This window comes from Canis aureus, chromosome 13 (assembly GCF_053574225.1).
Source record: "Canis aureus isolate CA01 chromosome 13, VMU_Caureus_v.1.0, whole genome shotgun sequence".
NCBI classification, from domain to species: Eukaryota; Metazoa; Chordata; class Mammalia; order Carnivora; family Canidae; genus Canis; species Canis aureus.
The window spans coordinates 51,772,020-51,790,821 of NC_135623.1; the positions used below are offsets into that span (position 1 = coordinate 51,772,020).

Sequence of the window (18,802 nt, forward strand, 5' to 3'; positions counted from 1 at the left end):
GGTTCCGTCTCATGATCCTGATAACATGTCCTGCGCAGAAAGCAAGAGTCAGACACTTAACTGACTGAGCCACTAGGATGCCCAAGGAAAGGTGCTTTTGGTCAGGAGTCCATCATGTACAAACATGGTCTTTGGATTGGCATCTACCATAGAACAAATTCTTCCTTTTGCTAGTATTTTCATGGCTGCTTCTCTTTCTCTATTTCTATACCAATAAGGATTCTCAAAGATAAACATAATTCTTTTTATTTTGGCATTGATAGTGGCTGAAGAGGCTTTGTTGTTTGGGTGGGATAGGTAGGACTATATATCATAAATAAATAGAATGTTTTAATAACATATTTATTATTGCATGTGGACTACCTGCCTGGTAAAAGAAAATTAACCAGAAAACTGAGCTAGTATTTTTTTAAAAGTGGGTTTGTGATAAAACCATTAGTCTCATACTGCTAAATCCCATTGCAATGATTTTCAAACCTGGGTTAAGTAACACTATGAATATACTTCAGCATTAGGTTTTATGGGATCTTAGGCAAAGGATGAAATCACAAGGTTTAATGAATTCTTAAGTGATTTTTACTCACAATCAATTTATAATCCAAGAAGGAAACAGAGCCTCTAGTTAAATGAGGAGAGACTATTAGAAGGAATGAGAATTGATAAGAAGCCTTGGTGGGTAAGTTGATGTTATTGGAACTAAACATTTATAAGTTATTCAGTTCTTAATTTTCAAAGGTTAAAAAGATCGTTGACAAATTCCAATCAGAATCCTTTCAGAATCGTTCCCAGAATCATGCTGTAAATTAAACCTTTTGTCCACCATTGTTTTAGCAAGTTGGTATCATAGATCTCTGGTGCATCCTTAGGTTTCCGTCATAATAGGTTTCACCTCTAGCTTCTGACAAAAAAAAAAGAATGTTCTCTGAAGGTCTTAAATCAAAATTTTGTCCTATTTATGATACTGTAAATCAATCTCCTGGTAGTTAATCTTTGGAATCAGAGAGCCGCCGGTTTCAGTCCTGCTTCTATCACCTTCTGGCTGGGTCACTGAGGTCCAATTACTTACCCTCTCCAAACCTCCATTTTCTCAATGTAAAATAGAGCTCCTCATCTCCTCCATTTTCTCTCTGCTATTTTTAACAACTGCCCTTGGTGCCTTACAGTTTTGCTCTAATTGCCAATGCCTTAGATCTTTCTCTACCTTTCTTCTCCCCCAAATGAAAACGTATTGTTTTGTCCCATTGCCTCAAGGCCTTGTTAATGTGCTGGCTAACTAATAATTCCCCTCCTAGATAACAAAATGCCTTAATTTAGTGGAAGCAGACATTCCTTCTTAATGATAATGACTTATTATTTGTATAAAGATTTATAGTTTATGGTGCTTACACATATATAAACTAGTTAATTCACAGGGCACCTCTGAAGTAGGGTATTAGTATCTACAGTTAGTGGATGAGGAAACTGAGGTCAAGTGATTTTTCTCAAGGATATGTGCATAATTTGTGATTCAAGTTCAAGCTCAGCTGGCCCCAAATCCAAAGTTTGTTGTACTTTACAGCTGTAATCAATGAAGCACTCAAGTAGTATTGAGCAATATGAGAATTTCAGACTCAGGGATGACTGATATTGCAAAAATAACAATGCAGAGGTTCTAACAGTCACTCAGCCAGGTGTGTTAAGGCAATCTATTTAGCCTGTCTGGGCCTCAGTTTCCTCAACTTCAAAATTTGAGGGTTGGAAAAAAAGAGCTTTGAGCTCTATTTCAGCTTTAATATTCCTTGATTCTATGAACATATGCAGTATAGTTGCAATTTTGTACATCAATTTTCATTTTCTTTTCAGTTTATATTAATAGCTTGCATGGAGAATTTAGTTATCAGCAACTACAATAGTTCTTTACAAATATGCTATCATATATAATATTTTTAAGATAAATGAAGAAAAAGCACAGAAAATTGAGTATTAAATTTGAAGATTCAAATAGCAGAGTGTAGCTTTCAATTTCTCCTGACAAAACAACTTCTATGGGGCTGTTCTCTGTATCCCAAAGTGCTTAGTTTTAGGAGGGATGCCCAGGAGGTAGTGAAGAAGGAAGAGGACACCACTTAGCCCTCCCCATCAGTAGAGTCAACTTCAGCCATCAGGAGGGTAACTGATGCAGAAAGAAGGTCCTCAACAGGCTCATGGATTAAATTTTAAAAAGTTAGATGTAAAACAGTATTAAGCCATGTAGTCAATACTGATGCTACTTAAGTTAAATATGATTCTTTATTTATTATTATAAGCTGTCCGGGAAAATCTGGCCCGATTTTATAGGACAAGCTAAAAGCAAAATTAAAGAAAAAGATGACATTTTGAAGGGTTTCTCCCCCGCCCGTCATTAACACAACTCGGCTGGCTGAGCTGTGAAACTGTGATGGAAATATTAGAGCTGTTGTGCCTGAAAAAAATGCAGTGATCATTTCATTCTTCCTGTCTTTTAATGCTCCAGGGTTTTGGAGACGAATAGGAGCAATAAGTTCACTTTGCAGAATTAATGCAGTAATTCTTTATCATAAGAGCAGAGCATTACCTCAATCTGATTTTGCTACAAAATGGTTCAAAGTCTATTTTTAATGATGGCCCTAATTTGTTAACACCTTTTAAATTATTAATCCCCTTTATATTCAAGTAGTTATTGCATGTCATAACAATGTATCTATGCAGGGAAATTTAATAGTATTTTCTAGATGTCAAGAAAAGGCTTGTTCTGCAAAATGCTATTAAAACTGATAATGAGCTAAATATTTGCCATAGCAAACACTGAAATTACTATATCAATCAGCATTGGGCTCTCTTATTCAATAAACAGAAATTAACCTATTAACTATGCCTAACTTTCAGCAACAAGACGGTTGCTTTCAAGCATTTCTCTCCTCTTCAATTGCTTTTTTTTTTTTTTAAACTACATATTGGCTTATACCATCAGAGTTTTGAATCAAATTCTTAGTATCAGTACTTATGGTTGAAATTCTAAGGTATACAAGATATAATATCATGAATGTTTTGCTGTAGTGATTACAAATGTTTTTGACTTTCCTTTTAGATGACATCAACTTACATGCAATACAAATTACAGTATCTGATAAAGTCAAATACTCAAGCTTTTAAAACACATTTAGAATATTTTTCTGATTTTGAGGACTTAAAATGATTTCTTTCTTAGTGAATTATAGGATTTTATTGAGGTATAATTACAAAAAGTATAATAGTGAAAGGCAGTATAAATGTCCACCATTGGTTATTTCTAGCTTTTAGATACTATAAAAAAGATACACAATAATATGTAAAGGTACATTTTTCATGTGTGCCCCAAATAAAGATGTTGATTCAAAAGCACTTTACATGTCATTAAAAAGAAAGCCTCAATTTCTGCTGTGATTTAAGCAGGACAGGACAAAGGTATTGTCAGATAGTGGGTATGTCCCAGTTCCAATCACCAACTTAGTTACACATGGGCTGGTAATCAGTGTCACAGAGAAACGAATCAGAACTGGCTTTTATTCAGATACTTTTCTGTTATTCCTCATATAGTTTAAAGAGCTTTTATATCTTCAGTTGATTTCATAAATTCTAAATAAATTACACTGCACATTCTAGGTCATTTAAAATGAGGCTAATGTTGATGTTCAAATAATGAACTAAATACAATAAAAATAAACATAACATGCACTTTGTGCTTTAAACTTTTTCAAAGCTTTTTGTGTCTGTTACAACTCCTCTGAAGGAAGTAAGGATGTATTCAAAGGCAAACTTAGAGAAGGTGTAGGATTTGTTCAGCAAGTGGAGGCACTGGGAAAAAAATCTAGACTTTTCAAGGTCATTTCAAGCTTATAATTCTAGTTCTCAACTTCATATCAGTTTTGTATTACTGCCTTGATGGGAAAGATTTTCATTTTTTAAAAAAGAGGATCTTTTATATTTAAGGAATTAGGGGCAAGTGTTTTCTTGAGCACGTCTGTAATTTCTTTGACTTATGTAAATTATAACTGCTCAACAGAAATATACTTAGCTAAATTCTGATCTTCAAGGAATTCAAAACTAAGCCTAATCTAACATGAGATAACATCCTTCAAATTCAGAAAACTTGGGATCAGTGACCAAATACGGCAAAGAGAGTAGCTCAAAGCATGGATTTTGCACTCAAACCTGGGTTTTGATTCCTGCTCAGTCACTAACTAGCACATCTCCTAATCTCCCTAAACCTCAGCTTTTGTTGTCTAAAACAGTCACAATGATATTTGCTCATTTATTTGTTAAATACATTCAAAGCCTACTCAGTGCCAGGCAGTGTTGCTCACAGCGGTGAATAGGATAGACAGCCAAGTTTCCTGCCACTAAGAACCTTACCTGTACCTAACTTGTAATATCTTTGTAGGAATAAAAGGGATGCTGCATAGAAATTGCTTAGCATAGGGTCTAATGTGTAAGGGCTCAATAAATGTGAGTCATTATTTTATATTAGCTCTAAAGTCTTAGCAGTTATTATGTCCAATTAGCACATACCATTTTGATCTGTTGAGAGCCCCAATAAGGACAGAAACCATTGATTAAATATACTAATCATAATTTTGGATACAGAACAGAGCTTACAGGCACATTATGTGAATATGCCCAGGAGCAGAGAGCTAAGCCTTCATTATTAAAAGAAATGCGTGGACTTTAGTTCTTAGTTTTATGGTCAATTTTTGGTCAAAGGCTATATGTTGTTCAGATGTTTCTAATAAAACTGATAAGTATACCTGTAAACGTGAGCAGCAAATTCAAATGATGGTGATATTTCAAAAATATTTAAAATGTCCTTGAGTGTAACTGTATTGACAAAAGTTTTGTATCTCATTAGCTTAGTATTTTTGGAAATGGCTCATTTAATTATGGAATATTTTCCTTTCAAAGCAGATTTTCCATTTTTTATATTTTTAAAGAGATAATTGTTTTTAAAGAAACAGTTTATATTTTGAAATTTCTCTCAACTGAAAAACTTTAAATGTGGAACTCATAAAAGGAGATAATTTTGCTAAAACATCCTTTAAAGATGGTTGGGTATAGGAAGGGCACAGGATTAAAATACAAAATGTCAGTATTCTCCTTTTGTATCCGACTTCAAGCAAGCTGGGACATTTTCATAAGCCAGACTTCACAGAGGTGAGACACAGAAATATCTCACTCTAACAAGTGTAATGATAAATGTACTTTATACCAAGCTTCTGGTTTGCAACTCAAAGCACCTACCAGCTTTCCTGGGTAAATTATAGGTGTAAAGTGCTACTGCCTTCCCTCTTCTGTTCTCCTGGAATCACGGCCTCTCTGAGGCAGAAGATACTTCTGTGATCACATGAAGTTCACCCCCATTATCAAAAGTAAACCTGAAGCACAGAGTTGTAGTGCCTCTGCCAACCCATCCACCAGGTGGTAGAGCCAGGACTAGACCCCAGTTGTTTCTTCATACACCACCTGACTTTTCTTTTGAATTTTAAAATGTTTTTAATTTTTAAAAGATTTTATTTATTAATTCATAAGAGACACACAGAGAGAGGCAGAGACACAGGCAGAGGGAGAAGCAGGCTCCCTGCAGAGAGCCCGATGTGGGACTCCATCCCAGGACCCCAGGATCACGCCCTGAGCTGAAGGCAGGTGCTAAACTGCTGAGCCACCCAGGCATCTCTGAGCAGAGAAGTTTTAAATGAGAAAAAAAAAAGATGCATTTATTCTAATAACTAAGATGGTATTTAGAAAGCATAGAGTAAATACCCACATAATTTTCCCATTTCCTTCCCATTACTTTACAGTAGGCTGTTTACCCTTCATTCACTCGGTCTTTTCCAATCCTTTCTTCTCTAGCCCCAATTTCTTAAGTTTCTCATTCTTTTTTTTTTTGTCCTGCTAGAGTCTAAGCTCTGTAACTCCAATATATGGTATCTTTGAGATAGAATAGGATAGAATGGACGTGAGGTTTCTCCACTTTAGAGAATCCCTGAGCTACCAAAATGGTGAAGGCGCCAATAGGTTTTGTTTACTAACTGGATGTGGGAAAAAGAGGTCAAGATGACTCCAAGGGTTTTGCCTTGAGAAACCAGAAGAATAAATTTATCATTTAACTGAGAGAAGATTGTTCTAGGAGCAAGTCTAGGGGTGTGGGATGGGTGTGTGGGGATGAAATAAATCACAATGAGATTCAAATGGCTATTAGATATCACTGAAAATATGTCAAATGGGGAGCTGGCCATACTGAGTCCTAGGACTCTCTCAGTGGACACACAAATTAAGTTATTAATTATACTTCCCTTTTTTCTTTGTAATCTATTCATTAATTTCTATTCTTTTCTTTACTATTTCTTCTCTTTTACTTCATTTAGGTTTACTCTATTATTCTAACTTCTTAATTTGTACGTTTTGCTACAAACATAGATTTGTATGTTTAGCTCATTAATGTACATACTACCTCTTTCTTAATACAATATCCAAGGTTATAAGTTTAACTTTATGAGTTGCTTTAGCTCCATTTCATTACTTTTGGTATTTTCAGTTATTCAGTACTAAGAAATTCTTGATTTCCCTTCTTTTTTTTTTTGAAAAAGCTATTTAGAAATATTTCACAATTTTCCAAACAAGCTTTTGTTTAAGTTATTCTAACTTAATTGCTCTGTGGACAGCAATCATGGTCTGTATGATATCAGTCCTATGGATTCTATCAAGGTTCATTTCATGTACATTAATTTTAAAAACTATTTTATATATGCTTGAAAATATTGCATATTTTCCCCTATTAGATATAGTTTCATGTGTTCATTACATCACTTAAAATTTTTGTTTGTTCAAATCTTTACTTTTGCAGATATTTTGGATTGCTTAATCCATCAATTACCAATAAAGGAATGTGAAGATTTTTTACTAGGTTGGTAGAATTGAAATTTCTCCTTGTTGATTCTATTTTCATTTTATACATTAACATGCTTTGATATTAGGCAACTTTACACTTTGAATGTTATATCTTCCTGATGAATTGAATCTTTTGTCATTAGTAACTTTCTGTCCCCAATGATTTTGCTTTAAAAGCCTATTTTATCTAATAAAAACTACATTGCTTTCTTTAGTATTTTTGTGTATATCTTTTCCCATTCTTTTATATTTCAGCCTTTCTTGTTTTATATATGTTTCTTGTAAATACCATATACCATTTGTTTAATTCAGTTTGATTTCTTTTAAAGATTTACTTATTTATTTGAGAGAGAGAGAGAGAGAGAGACCGAGAGAGAGAGAGAGAGAGAGCGAGCACAGGGAGGGGAGATGGGGGAGGAGCAGAGGGAGAGGGAGAGAGAAACCTAAGCTGACTCCTTACTGAGTATGGAGCCCAGTTGGGGACTCCATCCACATCCCTGAGATTGCAACCTGAGTCAAAACCAAGAGATCGCTTAACCAAGTGAGGATGACTGCCTCACTCAGGTGGTCCTAACCTCTGCCTTTATAGTGCACAAGATAGTTTAATAACTTAATAAATTTGTATTCATTGCTACTATGGGTTTATTTTTAGTGTATTATTTAATGCCTTTTATTTGTTCTAATACTTCCTGTGTTTTATTTTTTCCTCTTTTCCCTATTTTTGGTTTGTCTGGGCTTTTTCACCCCATTTCTTTCTTCCCCTCCACTGATCTATTTCTTTTAGTTGTTATTTTAGATATGATATATAATGTAGTTTAAAAAGCTGGAAGTAGGAGCACCTTGGTGGTTCAGTTCATTAAGTATCTGATTCTTGATCTCAGCTCAGGTGTTGATCTCAGGGTCTTCAAGCCCCATGTTTGGCTCCACATGGAGCCTACTTAAAAGATAAAAAGATTTAAAAAAAGCTGAAAGTAAATTAATATGTTTAACCTACCATCCCATCCTGAAATATATGTAATTACTGCTTAGAAATTTTCCATCTTTTTTAAATCTCTCAAATTGAATTTTATAATTTTTCTTTTTTAAAAAATGTTTGGAAGTACTTAACGATTTAGATTTACTTATTTGTGTATCTTTTTCTCACTATTGTTTCTTGAATTTCAAACCTTCTGAGATTGTATTCTTTTATCCTTTAGTATCTACTTTAGGACTTACTTTAGTATGGTTCTGTGAGCAGTAGATTGATTTTTTTAATCCAAAAGTCTTCTGCCTTTGTTCTTGATAGTTTCACTGAATTTATATTTCTTGATTGATTGTGATTTCTCTCATTATATTAAAAATATTAGTCCATTGCTTCTTAACTTCCATTGTTGTTATTTGTGGCTAACTGAATCTTTCATTCCCTAAAGATAATTCTTTTTTTTCTTTTCTTTTCAGTCATTTTTAAGATCTTTGCTTTAATCTTTGGTATTCTGCAGTTTTACGTATCCAAATCATAGATTTCTTTTTATTTAGTTTGCTTGTAATATGATGTGCTTGTTACATGTGAGCACTCGTTTCTCTGCAATTCTCAGCCATGATAGCTTTAAGGTGTTGCTTCTCTCTCGTTTTCCACTATGTAACTCCAGTTATTATATGTTGGACATTTTTACTCTACTTTTTTTGTGATTCTTAAACAGTAGTCTATATTGTCCTTCTCCTTTGTTTTTTAACATGTTCTATTCTGGTATTTTCTTTAGAGCTATTTTTCATTTTATCAATTCTCCATTTAGCTGGATATCATCTCATGCTTAGCACATCTATTGCAGGTTTATTTTTTAAAGTTTTATTTATTTATTTGAGAGAGAGAGAACCAGTGTGGGGAGGGGCAGAGGGCAAAACCCTCACACAGACTCCCTGCAGAGCACAGAACCCAACATGGGGCTTGATCCCACAACCCATCAGATCATGACCTGAGCTGAAACCAAGAGTCAGATGCTTAATCAACTGAGTCACCCAGGCACTCCTCTATTGCAGTTTTAAAAATATTTTATTATTTATCATATTTTTTGTTCCTTGACATACACTTTAAAATTTTTCCTTTGACTTCTTAAAAAAATTTTGTGTACTTACTTGGTAAACTCAAACCCTAGCCAAGTCCAATTATCTTCATACTTGGCACCCTGCACTAGAGAATAGCTTAATTTGGTTTGAGGAAACCACAAAAATGCTGACTAGTCTTTATATTTCATGAACATTAACCTCATGTAGCCCACTAGATTTGCTTTGGAATAATCATGTATTGACCTAGTTCCCATACTCTTTCATTCTTTAAGAAAATAATTTCATACCTTCTTTTTTTTCTTACAACTGCCAATCTGATCTCTAGATATTTATTTATTATTGATATTATGATATTTAATGATATTTATTTCATTAAGAAAACTAGGGACATTTAAAGATAACTTTGATAAACTTCCAACATATCTACTCACCTAACCTGCTGTGTGCCCACACTCTTGTTTCAATGGAGATGTGTCCATGCTGCCATCAAAGGCCATCTTTGCTATTTGTGTAATAGATCTCATTCTCTCTTGTCTAAACAAGAATATCGCTTCAACATGTCTCACTGTTTTCACCATAATTTCTTCCATTTCTATTGGATTATTCCCATCTTAACCCAGCCATGAATTCTGGGACCTCATATCCTATCCCCTATCTTCCTGTTCACTTCTCTGAAGCCAAAATGATTTCTTTGCTGTTTCTCAAGCATAAAAGAGAATATTATATTTTAGGCCCATAGGTATTTTCCTTATTTATTTATTTTTTTTGCCAGCTTAGTCATTCACTTTTAAAGTCTTTAAAAATATTTGTTCCTCATTTCAATGGAAGTAAACTGTTTCATGGATATGTAGTCATCTGTGCTTTTTTTCTGCCCTCCACTGTTAGCTGCTCCTTTAGAACCCAATTTTCACTTGTAGAATGACCCTGGTCTGAGACCTTGACCATATTTCCCTCTTCTCTTTATACTCTCTCAAGGCTATTTTGTGAAGTGCCACTGCTTCAATGCTCTCTATAAACTGTGACTCTCAATTCCATGTCTGTAGCCCAGGCCTCCCCTCTGAGCTCCACATTTACATATCCAACTCCTGTTTGAGGTCTGTAGTTGAGGATCTATCTAATAACAACTATAACATCTAAAACATAACACATCCCAAAGAGAATCCTTGATTTTTTCCAGTCAGAATCATTTCCACTCAGTTGCTCAAGACAGCAATATAGGATTCATCCTTAATTTCTCTATTCATCCTTAAATATAATCTATCATGTGCTGGTTCTGTACAAAAATATATCTCAAGTTTCTGTCTGCTTCTCTTTATCATCACATCTGTGCCACCACCTTGATGCCAGCCAAATTTTCAGACTATGCCATTTGCTCTTTCTTTTTATTTGATTTTCTTTTGGTGGAAATTAAGTTGAAAAATATCTTTTCCACTTTGCTTTCTGTATTTTGCATGTTTAGATTCTTACAGATTCTCTGTTGCAGAACAGCAGCTGCACATGCACACAGACCAAACAGCAACAACCATATCACATCCAGTCACAATTATACCCCATGTTTCCATCTGTACATATGTGAGCACACACTTCTAAATCAGAAAATAAGTAGGCTGTATATTGAGTTTGCTACTAGAAATGATGAACAACAAAGACTGACTTTGTAAAAAACAGTTTTGAAATGCTGTTCTAAAATTTATAGGCTGGGCAAACAACAGCTCTGAACAATGAGAGGAAGAACTTAAATCCAAAGTATATTTGGTCCCAATATAACCTGCTTAGAATCCCTGTAAAGATGATGTATAAATACAAGAATAAAATAAATGTCTCATTTCAGAATTATTGTATGAGAGCTTTTGAAAAAGATTTTATAGTAATCATTTATTTCCAACTTAAATGAAATATTCCCAGTTATAATTGATAGTGTTTCCTTAATAATTTGATTCCTTTCCATAAATTTTCCAATGTTCCCAAATAATTTTTAGCAATCCTAGTGTTTCGGTGTAGTTTGACATCATAAATAGAAGCAATATACATTTTTAAGGGAATTCACTGTAGCTTAGAAAAAGCTTTGAAATAGTATTATAAATTGAATACAAGCAAAATATGTGGTACATTCTTAAGCTACTTTTATTGTTAAACATTGTATAATACTTGAAATCTATTAGCAGTTAAAATACTGACTTAATTGTTTACAATAAAAGTAATAGATAATACAATTATGTTTTAATTTTTGCCATGATAGCCATTGTAGTCTGGGGTTTTAGAACAGATTAGAATTACAGTAGAGTTGGCTTTATCTGGTTGAGTCTGGGCATCCCTACATTTACCCCCCAGTCATTGGCTCTCAACTATTGGTGAAACTGCCAAGGGCTCATTTTACTTCCTTTACATTGGTTCTGAATCTCCTCTTAATGGAAGACTATCCTGGAAGGTAGTCAAAATAAGGTTGAATTTATAGGTTTTCATGTAGATGGAACCACCTGCTATTTCCACTGCTTTTAGAGCCTCTTATAACTAGATAGCTGAAGCTAGAAAGTGAATCTTAAATTCAACACTACATTCAAATAATCTTTTTGGCGGATAAGATGTTATATTTCACCCCCACCCGACTTAGTAATGACATTTATAGCTACTTGGGATTCTAGACCTGTAGAAGTTCTAAAAAATTGGAATATTTTACAATTTGAAAGTATTATATATATATATATATATATATATATATATATATATTTACTTTTCTTTGAAATGTCAATGATAGTAAACACAATTCTAACTCAAAATTTTAGCTTTAAGAGAAAGCAAAGAACATTTAAATGTGTATCAATTTTCAGTATGGGAGATAAAAGGAAATGTTTAAAACATAAAGTTACCTTCCTTCTACTTCTTTCTTAAATCCTCCCATTTGAAATAAATGTGACAGTATGCTTTGCAGTAGAACTTTTACAATATTTTAATTGAATTTAAACAGTTGTGAAAGGGCAATCCTAAAGATATAAAATTTCCAGATTTGCTAAAATTGACCTGCTTCCCCCAAATTAAACTTCATGGAACATTCTTTTTAAAAGTACTTTTCAGGAATCCATTGTGAAGCAATAAAGGGAAACCTTGCCTCATGGGCTGAGACAACCCATTTCACCCCTACTTCAAAGTAACTCCGTGCTCTCCATGGCTTCTCCCCATCTCACACCCCACTTTCTGCAGGAAAACTGCTACTCTCTGAAAGGATCTTACCTATTTATTTGCTGTGCGTGTTCAAATGCATTGAATTTTTCAACACTGTAACCCCCATGCCTAGAAAAGACTCCCTAGCACATAACTGGTAGTCAGTAAATCTTTGTAGATGAATGAAAAAAAAAAAAGCATTTTTCAGTCATAGTGAATGCATGAGTGGAGACCACAGTGTAATACACAGAGTTAGGAATCTTAATGGGTATAACATGGTCAAATGATTAATTTTCTGAATAAACCTTTCTAAACTTGGTGTGAATGTGTAGATATTATGAGGACCTTAATTTCCTGCATTATAAAGACACATTCTTATTCTTTAAATTGCTTACACTGTTTAGTAAGAACAAAAATAAGAAGCATGTTCTATTGTGCAATCTGTTGAGGCCAGCAGTTTGCAGCTCTCTTCCAGGGATCATGGGTCCCATTTGGGCAAATAAGATGAGACATTCAGGCGCATACATAGTGGACAATACCAGTAGGAATTTCTTTCTCTGTAGAGCTAAGTGCTCTTCCTTGGGATAGTTTATGCTTCTACTGTCTGAGGTTTCTCATAGCTCTAAATTTGCCTTTTCTGGAGTCCACCTCTTAAACTGCTGCACTAAATATTTATTTAATATTATATATATGTGTGTGTATATATATATATATTTAAAGATTTTATTTATTTATTTACGAGAGAGAGAGAGAAAGAGAGAGAGAGACAGGCAGAGGGAGAAGCAGGCTCCACGCAGGGAGACTGATGTGGGATTCGATCCCAGGACCCCAGGATCACGCCCTGAGCCAAAGGCAGACACTCAACTGCTGAGCCACCCAGGCGTCCCTAATATTTTTTATATTAAATATACATGTATATCTCACTGTACTGGGTTTTTCACACTCAATTCTTTTAATAGTCCTGTAAAGTTGGAATGATTTGCCCATGTAACAAATTACAAAATGGAACAATAGAATCCATTGTTTTATTATAAATAACTTCTTTTGATTGCAGCTTAGGAAATTGAACTGCATGAGTCTCAAAACAAAATATCGTGACAATCTTGGGTTTGAGGTGCAATATAAAGTACACAAGAAAGGTAATGTGGTTTATAAAAAAAAGATAAAATGGCAGTAGACATGCTTTATTATAAAAATACGTCCTCCCCTTCTCGAAATAATATCATGTACTCAGAAATAAATTAGACAATATAGTGTTTGGAACAAAAAATGGAGTGCAATGAAATATATAACCAGATGTGAACGGAAAAATTACTAAGTTGGATAATCCAGTATTAGAGAGCTTGATATCTTTCCAAAGAAAATTTATATATATATATAAAACCCTGGAGATTACATCATATTGAAATGAGTTAACTTTCATATTAACTTTGAGAAGAGGGATTGGAAGAATCAAGCTCTGACTGAAGATTCCTTTCCTTGTACATTCCTGAAGCTGAGATTTTGAAGACACAATAAAAAATGTGGCTGAACTCCAATATCTCTAAACAAATGATGGTTGAAAACACATGTAATTTTATAGTTTAAGACTAAAATCTTGAAATGTATATGATACATTGGTAGACTGTAAAGTTTGCTTGGCACAGTATTAAGTTAATGTAAGGACTATATTATGAAAGATTTACTCAATAAAAGCAAACAGTGGGTTTTATATAAAACCCACGCACTATATTTGGGGTTCAGTAGGACTTCATTACAAGCAAGGTTCACTAACATGTTACTCCAATACTGCATTATCTCAAATTATTCACCTCTGGTATAGGACTACCAGAAAATGAGATTTTATCACAGTAGTATTTCGAAATGTTTTCACTTGGTATCTTTAGGAAATGAAATCCACCTAGCTGTGCACATTCAGTGCCTCTCTCCGGGTTTTTTTTATACATGTATGGATTATTAAATAAATTCAACAGTAGAAGAAATTCAATGGTAAACTAAATGAGAATTCTGATAGCTAAGAAAATCCTGACTTTTAATTTTTAATAAACAGAAAACAAAAATAATAACCACAAGCAAATTTCCAGACCAGTTGCTACTGGAAAGCAAACAAACTAAAAGACAAAACAGAAGCAGTTATTAAACATGCTGTCTAGCCAACAAAAAACATGGTACCTACAATGACATCATTTCATTTTATTTTATTTAAAATATTTTATTTAAATTCAATGTGCCAACATAGAGTATAACACTCAGTGCTCATCTCATCAGGTGTCCTCCTTAGTGCCTGTCACTCAGTTACTCCATCCCCCCACAATGACATTTTTTTAGATGTAAACCCTCATTCAAAAGAGAATCTTTAGTTTATTTGCAAATTGCAAATTAATCATTTGATTAATTATAAATTCTGTATCTTTATTTTTACTTTTACAAGTTAATTTCCTTTTTAAAAGTCTTTTAAACATATTTATTTATTTGAGAAAGAGAATGAGCAAGAATGAGAGAGAGAGACAGAGAGAGAGCCCATAAGCCAGGAGGTTAGGTGGGAGGGGCCTAGGGAAAGGGAGAAGCAGGGTCCCCCTAAGCAGGGAGCCTAATGCAGGGCTCAGTCCCAGACCCTGGGATCATGACCTGGGCTGAAGGCAGACGCTTAACTGACTGAGCCACCCAGACACCCCTCTACAAGTTAAATTCTGAAGTTCTGATTTAATACACACAGAAGACACTGTAACTTCTACTATTTTGTAGTACATTTCTTCACTTCTTTTACACTGTATTCTTATTTTGTCTCCTAATGGTCACTTCCCTGACACCTTTTTGCAGAAAGCAACCACTTTAAAATATTCATTTCATTATTTTATAGATATTAAGCTATGCCTTGGCCATTCACAGGAAAATGTTATTTAAAATTAATGGATAATTGAAAGTGCATTAATTATCAAGAGAAGCGAAAAAGTAAAATAAATACCAAGATAAAATGATTGTTAATTACATTCCTGTGAAGTTACTTAAGAAATACAACATTTATTATGTAACTAGCTTTCTGAGGTTACTGTGCTGGAGAAACTTACAGAGAAATAAGTTAGGGAATACCACATTGGATGCAACAATGAGCTCACTGTTTTGGTTAGTAAGAAATGATAGTGACTGATGATGAAAGTCTTTTTCTTATGTCAATGTAATCTATCTTATGATGTAAAATGCTGTTCATGATAGTGTTTTGTTGTTTTTAAAACAACCCTATAATACTAGGGAAATGTCTAGGAGAACAGAAAACAACAAATTCAGAACAATTTATTCTGTAGTTATTACTTTGCTATGAATGACTATTTAGTATAGAATATACAAGCCTGAAGGCAAGGAACTTTGTCTTATTTAAAACGACCAAAGATTTTAACACCATGGGGACCCAAGTTAACAAGAGAAAAATAAAAAGAGAGAGAGAGAGAAAGAAAGAAAAAGAGAAAAGAAAAAGTTTTGAGTTGAAACAGATAACCTGAAAAGACTTTATTAACCTGGAAACCCGAGCGGTCCAGTCTCATGGTTTTATTCCAAGGGGGGAAACATGGTCCAAACAACAAAAGCAGATAAAGTATAATTCAAATCCTTGCCTTTTTCATATAACATTAACATAGATTCATTCATAATCCAACATACCACAACACTGTCTCCCACTTCCTTTCTTGCACTGTTCCTTTACTCTTTCCACATTGCCCCATGACTCTGTCACACCAACTTCTCTCTCTGGCTCAGCATCTTAGTCTCTTTCCCCATTCACTTTCTTCATTCTTTTACATAGAAGAGACTTAGCCTCTATGTAAAATGACTTAGCCTTTCCCTCAGCCAAAGAAAATCTTTTTCCTTTGGTTTGGAGGAGGAAAAGGGGGAGCGAAACTGAGCAGGTATGAGGAGGAGGAAGGAAGATGACAAACACTCACCCATTAGTACTTTTCTTTGAGGCACCATAGGAAGAGGTTTCATTGCAAAATGTAAAACCAAAATAATCTGCTATGCCTTCACATAACCTCACTATCTGTTCTGGGAAAAGGTAGTTGTTTAAAAGGTGCATTAGTAGAGTTGATGGTTTCAACTGTTTGTGATATTTTGGGTGTTTCTCAGCTGAGAAAGCTGCTGAAAACCAAGTGAAGATAGAGCACTAACTGCTTCCTCCCTAAAGTGTAAGGGGCAGCTTCTTATTTTTAGTATCATAGTAATGTCTCTGATGGTTGTCTTTTCTATTTGTGGTAAATAATACCATTTGTTTTAGGGTACAGCATGACACATTTTACAAACATCTTAATTATTCTTTCAAAAGATAAGAAGGGTAAAATAGGATCCATAGACTAATGAAAGTATAAGAGCAATTAACCCTGGACCCTGCTATCAAATGGTATTTTTAACTAGCCACTTAGACTCATTTCTATTCCTATGCTACCTAAAGACTCGTGAAGTAGATTGAAAAATTAACAAAGTAGCTTAAATTTGTGATCGAATATAGCATCTGCTCATTTTTCCAACATCTTTCTAGACGGTAGAGGGTAGACTTTTTAGGCAACTTAAATTTACTCCACTAAGGTACCAAAACTAAAAACAAAATAAAAAATGGTGGAATGGTTACAGGCAATACAGTAAAATGGAAGGCGGGTGAGATGTGCTCATTGTAGATATGCATTTCAGTTCTGACCCTGCCACTTACTCTGTCTGGCCTGGACATTTCACTTCCTATAAATTAAAGTTTCTTCACTTGAGACTGAACTAATTAGAGTTCAGAGCTGGCCCAGAGCTTTACAAGTTGATTCAAATATGTTATTTTAAAGCAAATATGGAGACTGAACTAGAAGTCTTGGGAGTCTTACATCACTAGAGTTCTACAAAGGAAAATTTCCTTAAAATTCCTCTGCATTTCTAAACAGACTAAAAATGAATGTAATTTAATCTTTTCTTGGTGGTTGAGGGTCAGCAATAGAAAAATTATATGATACAGTTAAAGGCCATTGAGTTTGTAAGATCTCTTGTTCCCATATAAAGTGGCCCCACACTGCTGAGTGCTTATATGAATGGCTTTGTGTATGTGTGTGAATCTTTTTATTTTCAGCTATTGTTGTTTACTGATGTTTTCATTGTGTCTGTTTATAACATGCGGCCTTGTTTTTAATACACTTATTGAGAGGTAAAATACTCTTCTGTAAAGTAGCCTGCAATTGCCTCAAGCAACAGCAGCAAAGTAAATGTTAGGTTTGTTCAAGTCACCAAAGTTTGCCTGACGGTTAAGTGAGGTATTTCTGCTACTCTAGAATAGTAAATTCATTTTCTTCTGTTTTGTCCTCTGAGACTACGGAGGGCACTCGTTAAAGTATACTTTCTTTAATGCCATCTGCTTGAAGACAGTTATTTTTTTTTAAAGATTTTCTTTATTTATTCATGAGAGACACAGAGAGGTAGAGACATAGGAGGAGAAGCAGGCTCCCTGTGGAGAGTCTGGTGCAGGACTCATCCCAGGACCCCGGGGTCACGCCCTGAGCCAAAGGCAGATGCTCAACCACTGAGCCACCCAGGCTTCCCTTGAAGACAGTTATTAAATAATTAGAGAATCTTTCCCCACTGTCCAAATTAGTCTCAACCTTTAATTATGTGTCACATTTTCCAACTAATTCTTCTTCATTATAATTAGATAAATCACTCTCAATGCTTTCACATGCTTCTTAAACTATAGATTTCAAAATCAAAACTACAGTTTACCAATAAAAGACTTGCTAATTTCTATTCACATTGCTGTTAATATACCTTAAAGATCTTAAAGCCTTATTAATACTTTTGATATTATTTCTATTTTACCAATGGTTGATATGACAATACACACATACTTTCAATTGAAATAGTAAATTTGATAGGCTGAGGAGACTGAAAGAATGTTCCTACTAATTACTTATAAAGCTTGATATCAGTAGCTGCAATTCTTCTGAGAAATAAAACTGATGAGTGGGACTGTGTTTTGGAATTAGGTCAGTATTTTAAAGCAAGAAGACTCTCCCTTTCTTCCTCTTCCTCCAATGTGCTATCTTTAGAAGTCCCCTCTCACCCTAAGGGTATGTGTAAGGTATAATGCAGGGGTGCTCATTGTCTGTTCTATAAAAGTTTGGCAGTACCAGGAAACACTTTGGTAATCAAAGCTGTGTTTGAAATATGTGCCTTAAAATAACACATTTCTTTTTTTTTTTAATTTTTATTTATTTATGATAGTCACACACAGAGAGAGAGAGAGAGAGAGAGAGAGAGAGAGGCAGAGACACAGGCAGAGGGAGAAGCAGGCTCCATGCACCGGGAGCCCGACATGGGATTCGATCCTGGGTCTCCAGGATCGTGCCCTGGGCCAAAGGCAGGCGCCAAACCGCTGCGCCACCCAGGGATCCCAAAATAACACATTTCAATAAATTACAAAGCTTAATCCATTTTACTTATACCTAATAGAAGCATAATTTGGATCTTACCTCATTTGTTTTATGCACACAGAAAACCATAGCACCATGCTCTGCTCTTTGGACCAGCTTAATTTCTAATAAGTTATCCCTACTGAAGTTCCTATTCAGAAATTCCAAGGCAGTCTCATATCACCACCTTTAGTAAAATGAATTTAAACCTCAGTTTCTGAAATCCTATTTGTTCCTTTATTTTGACATAGCATAGA

The 18,802-nt window shown here is 34.5% G+C and overlaps 1 protein-coding gene across 3 annotated transcripts in view; it reads right to left on the reverse strand.

Annotated features, from left to right (window-relative positions):
• TTC29 (tetratricopeptide repeat domain 29) overlaps positions 1–18,802 on the reverse strand; it is a 237,006-nt gene that overhangs the window by 49,363 nt on the left and 168,841 nt on the right. Inside the window, exon 12 of one of the 3 annotated variants that reach the window (XM_077846274.1) lies at positions 646–898. The exons of the other annotated variants lie outside the window; for them this stretch is intronic. Coding sequence (XP_077702400.1) covers positions 828–898 — 71 coding nt within the window. The 3' untranslated portion in view covers positions 646–827. Of the gene's footprint in view, positions 1–645; positions 899–18,802 lie in introns of those variants that run through there. 3 annotated transcript variants of the gene reach the window in all.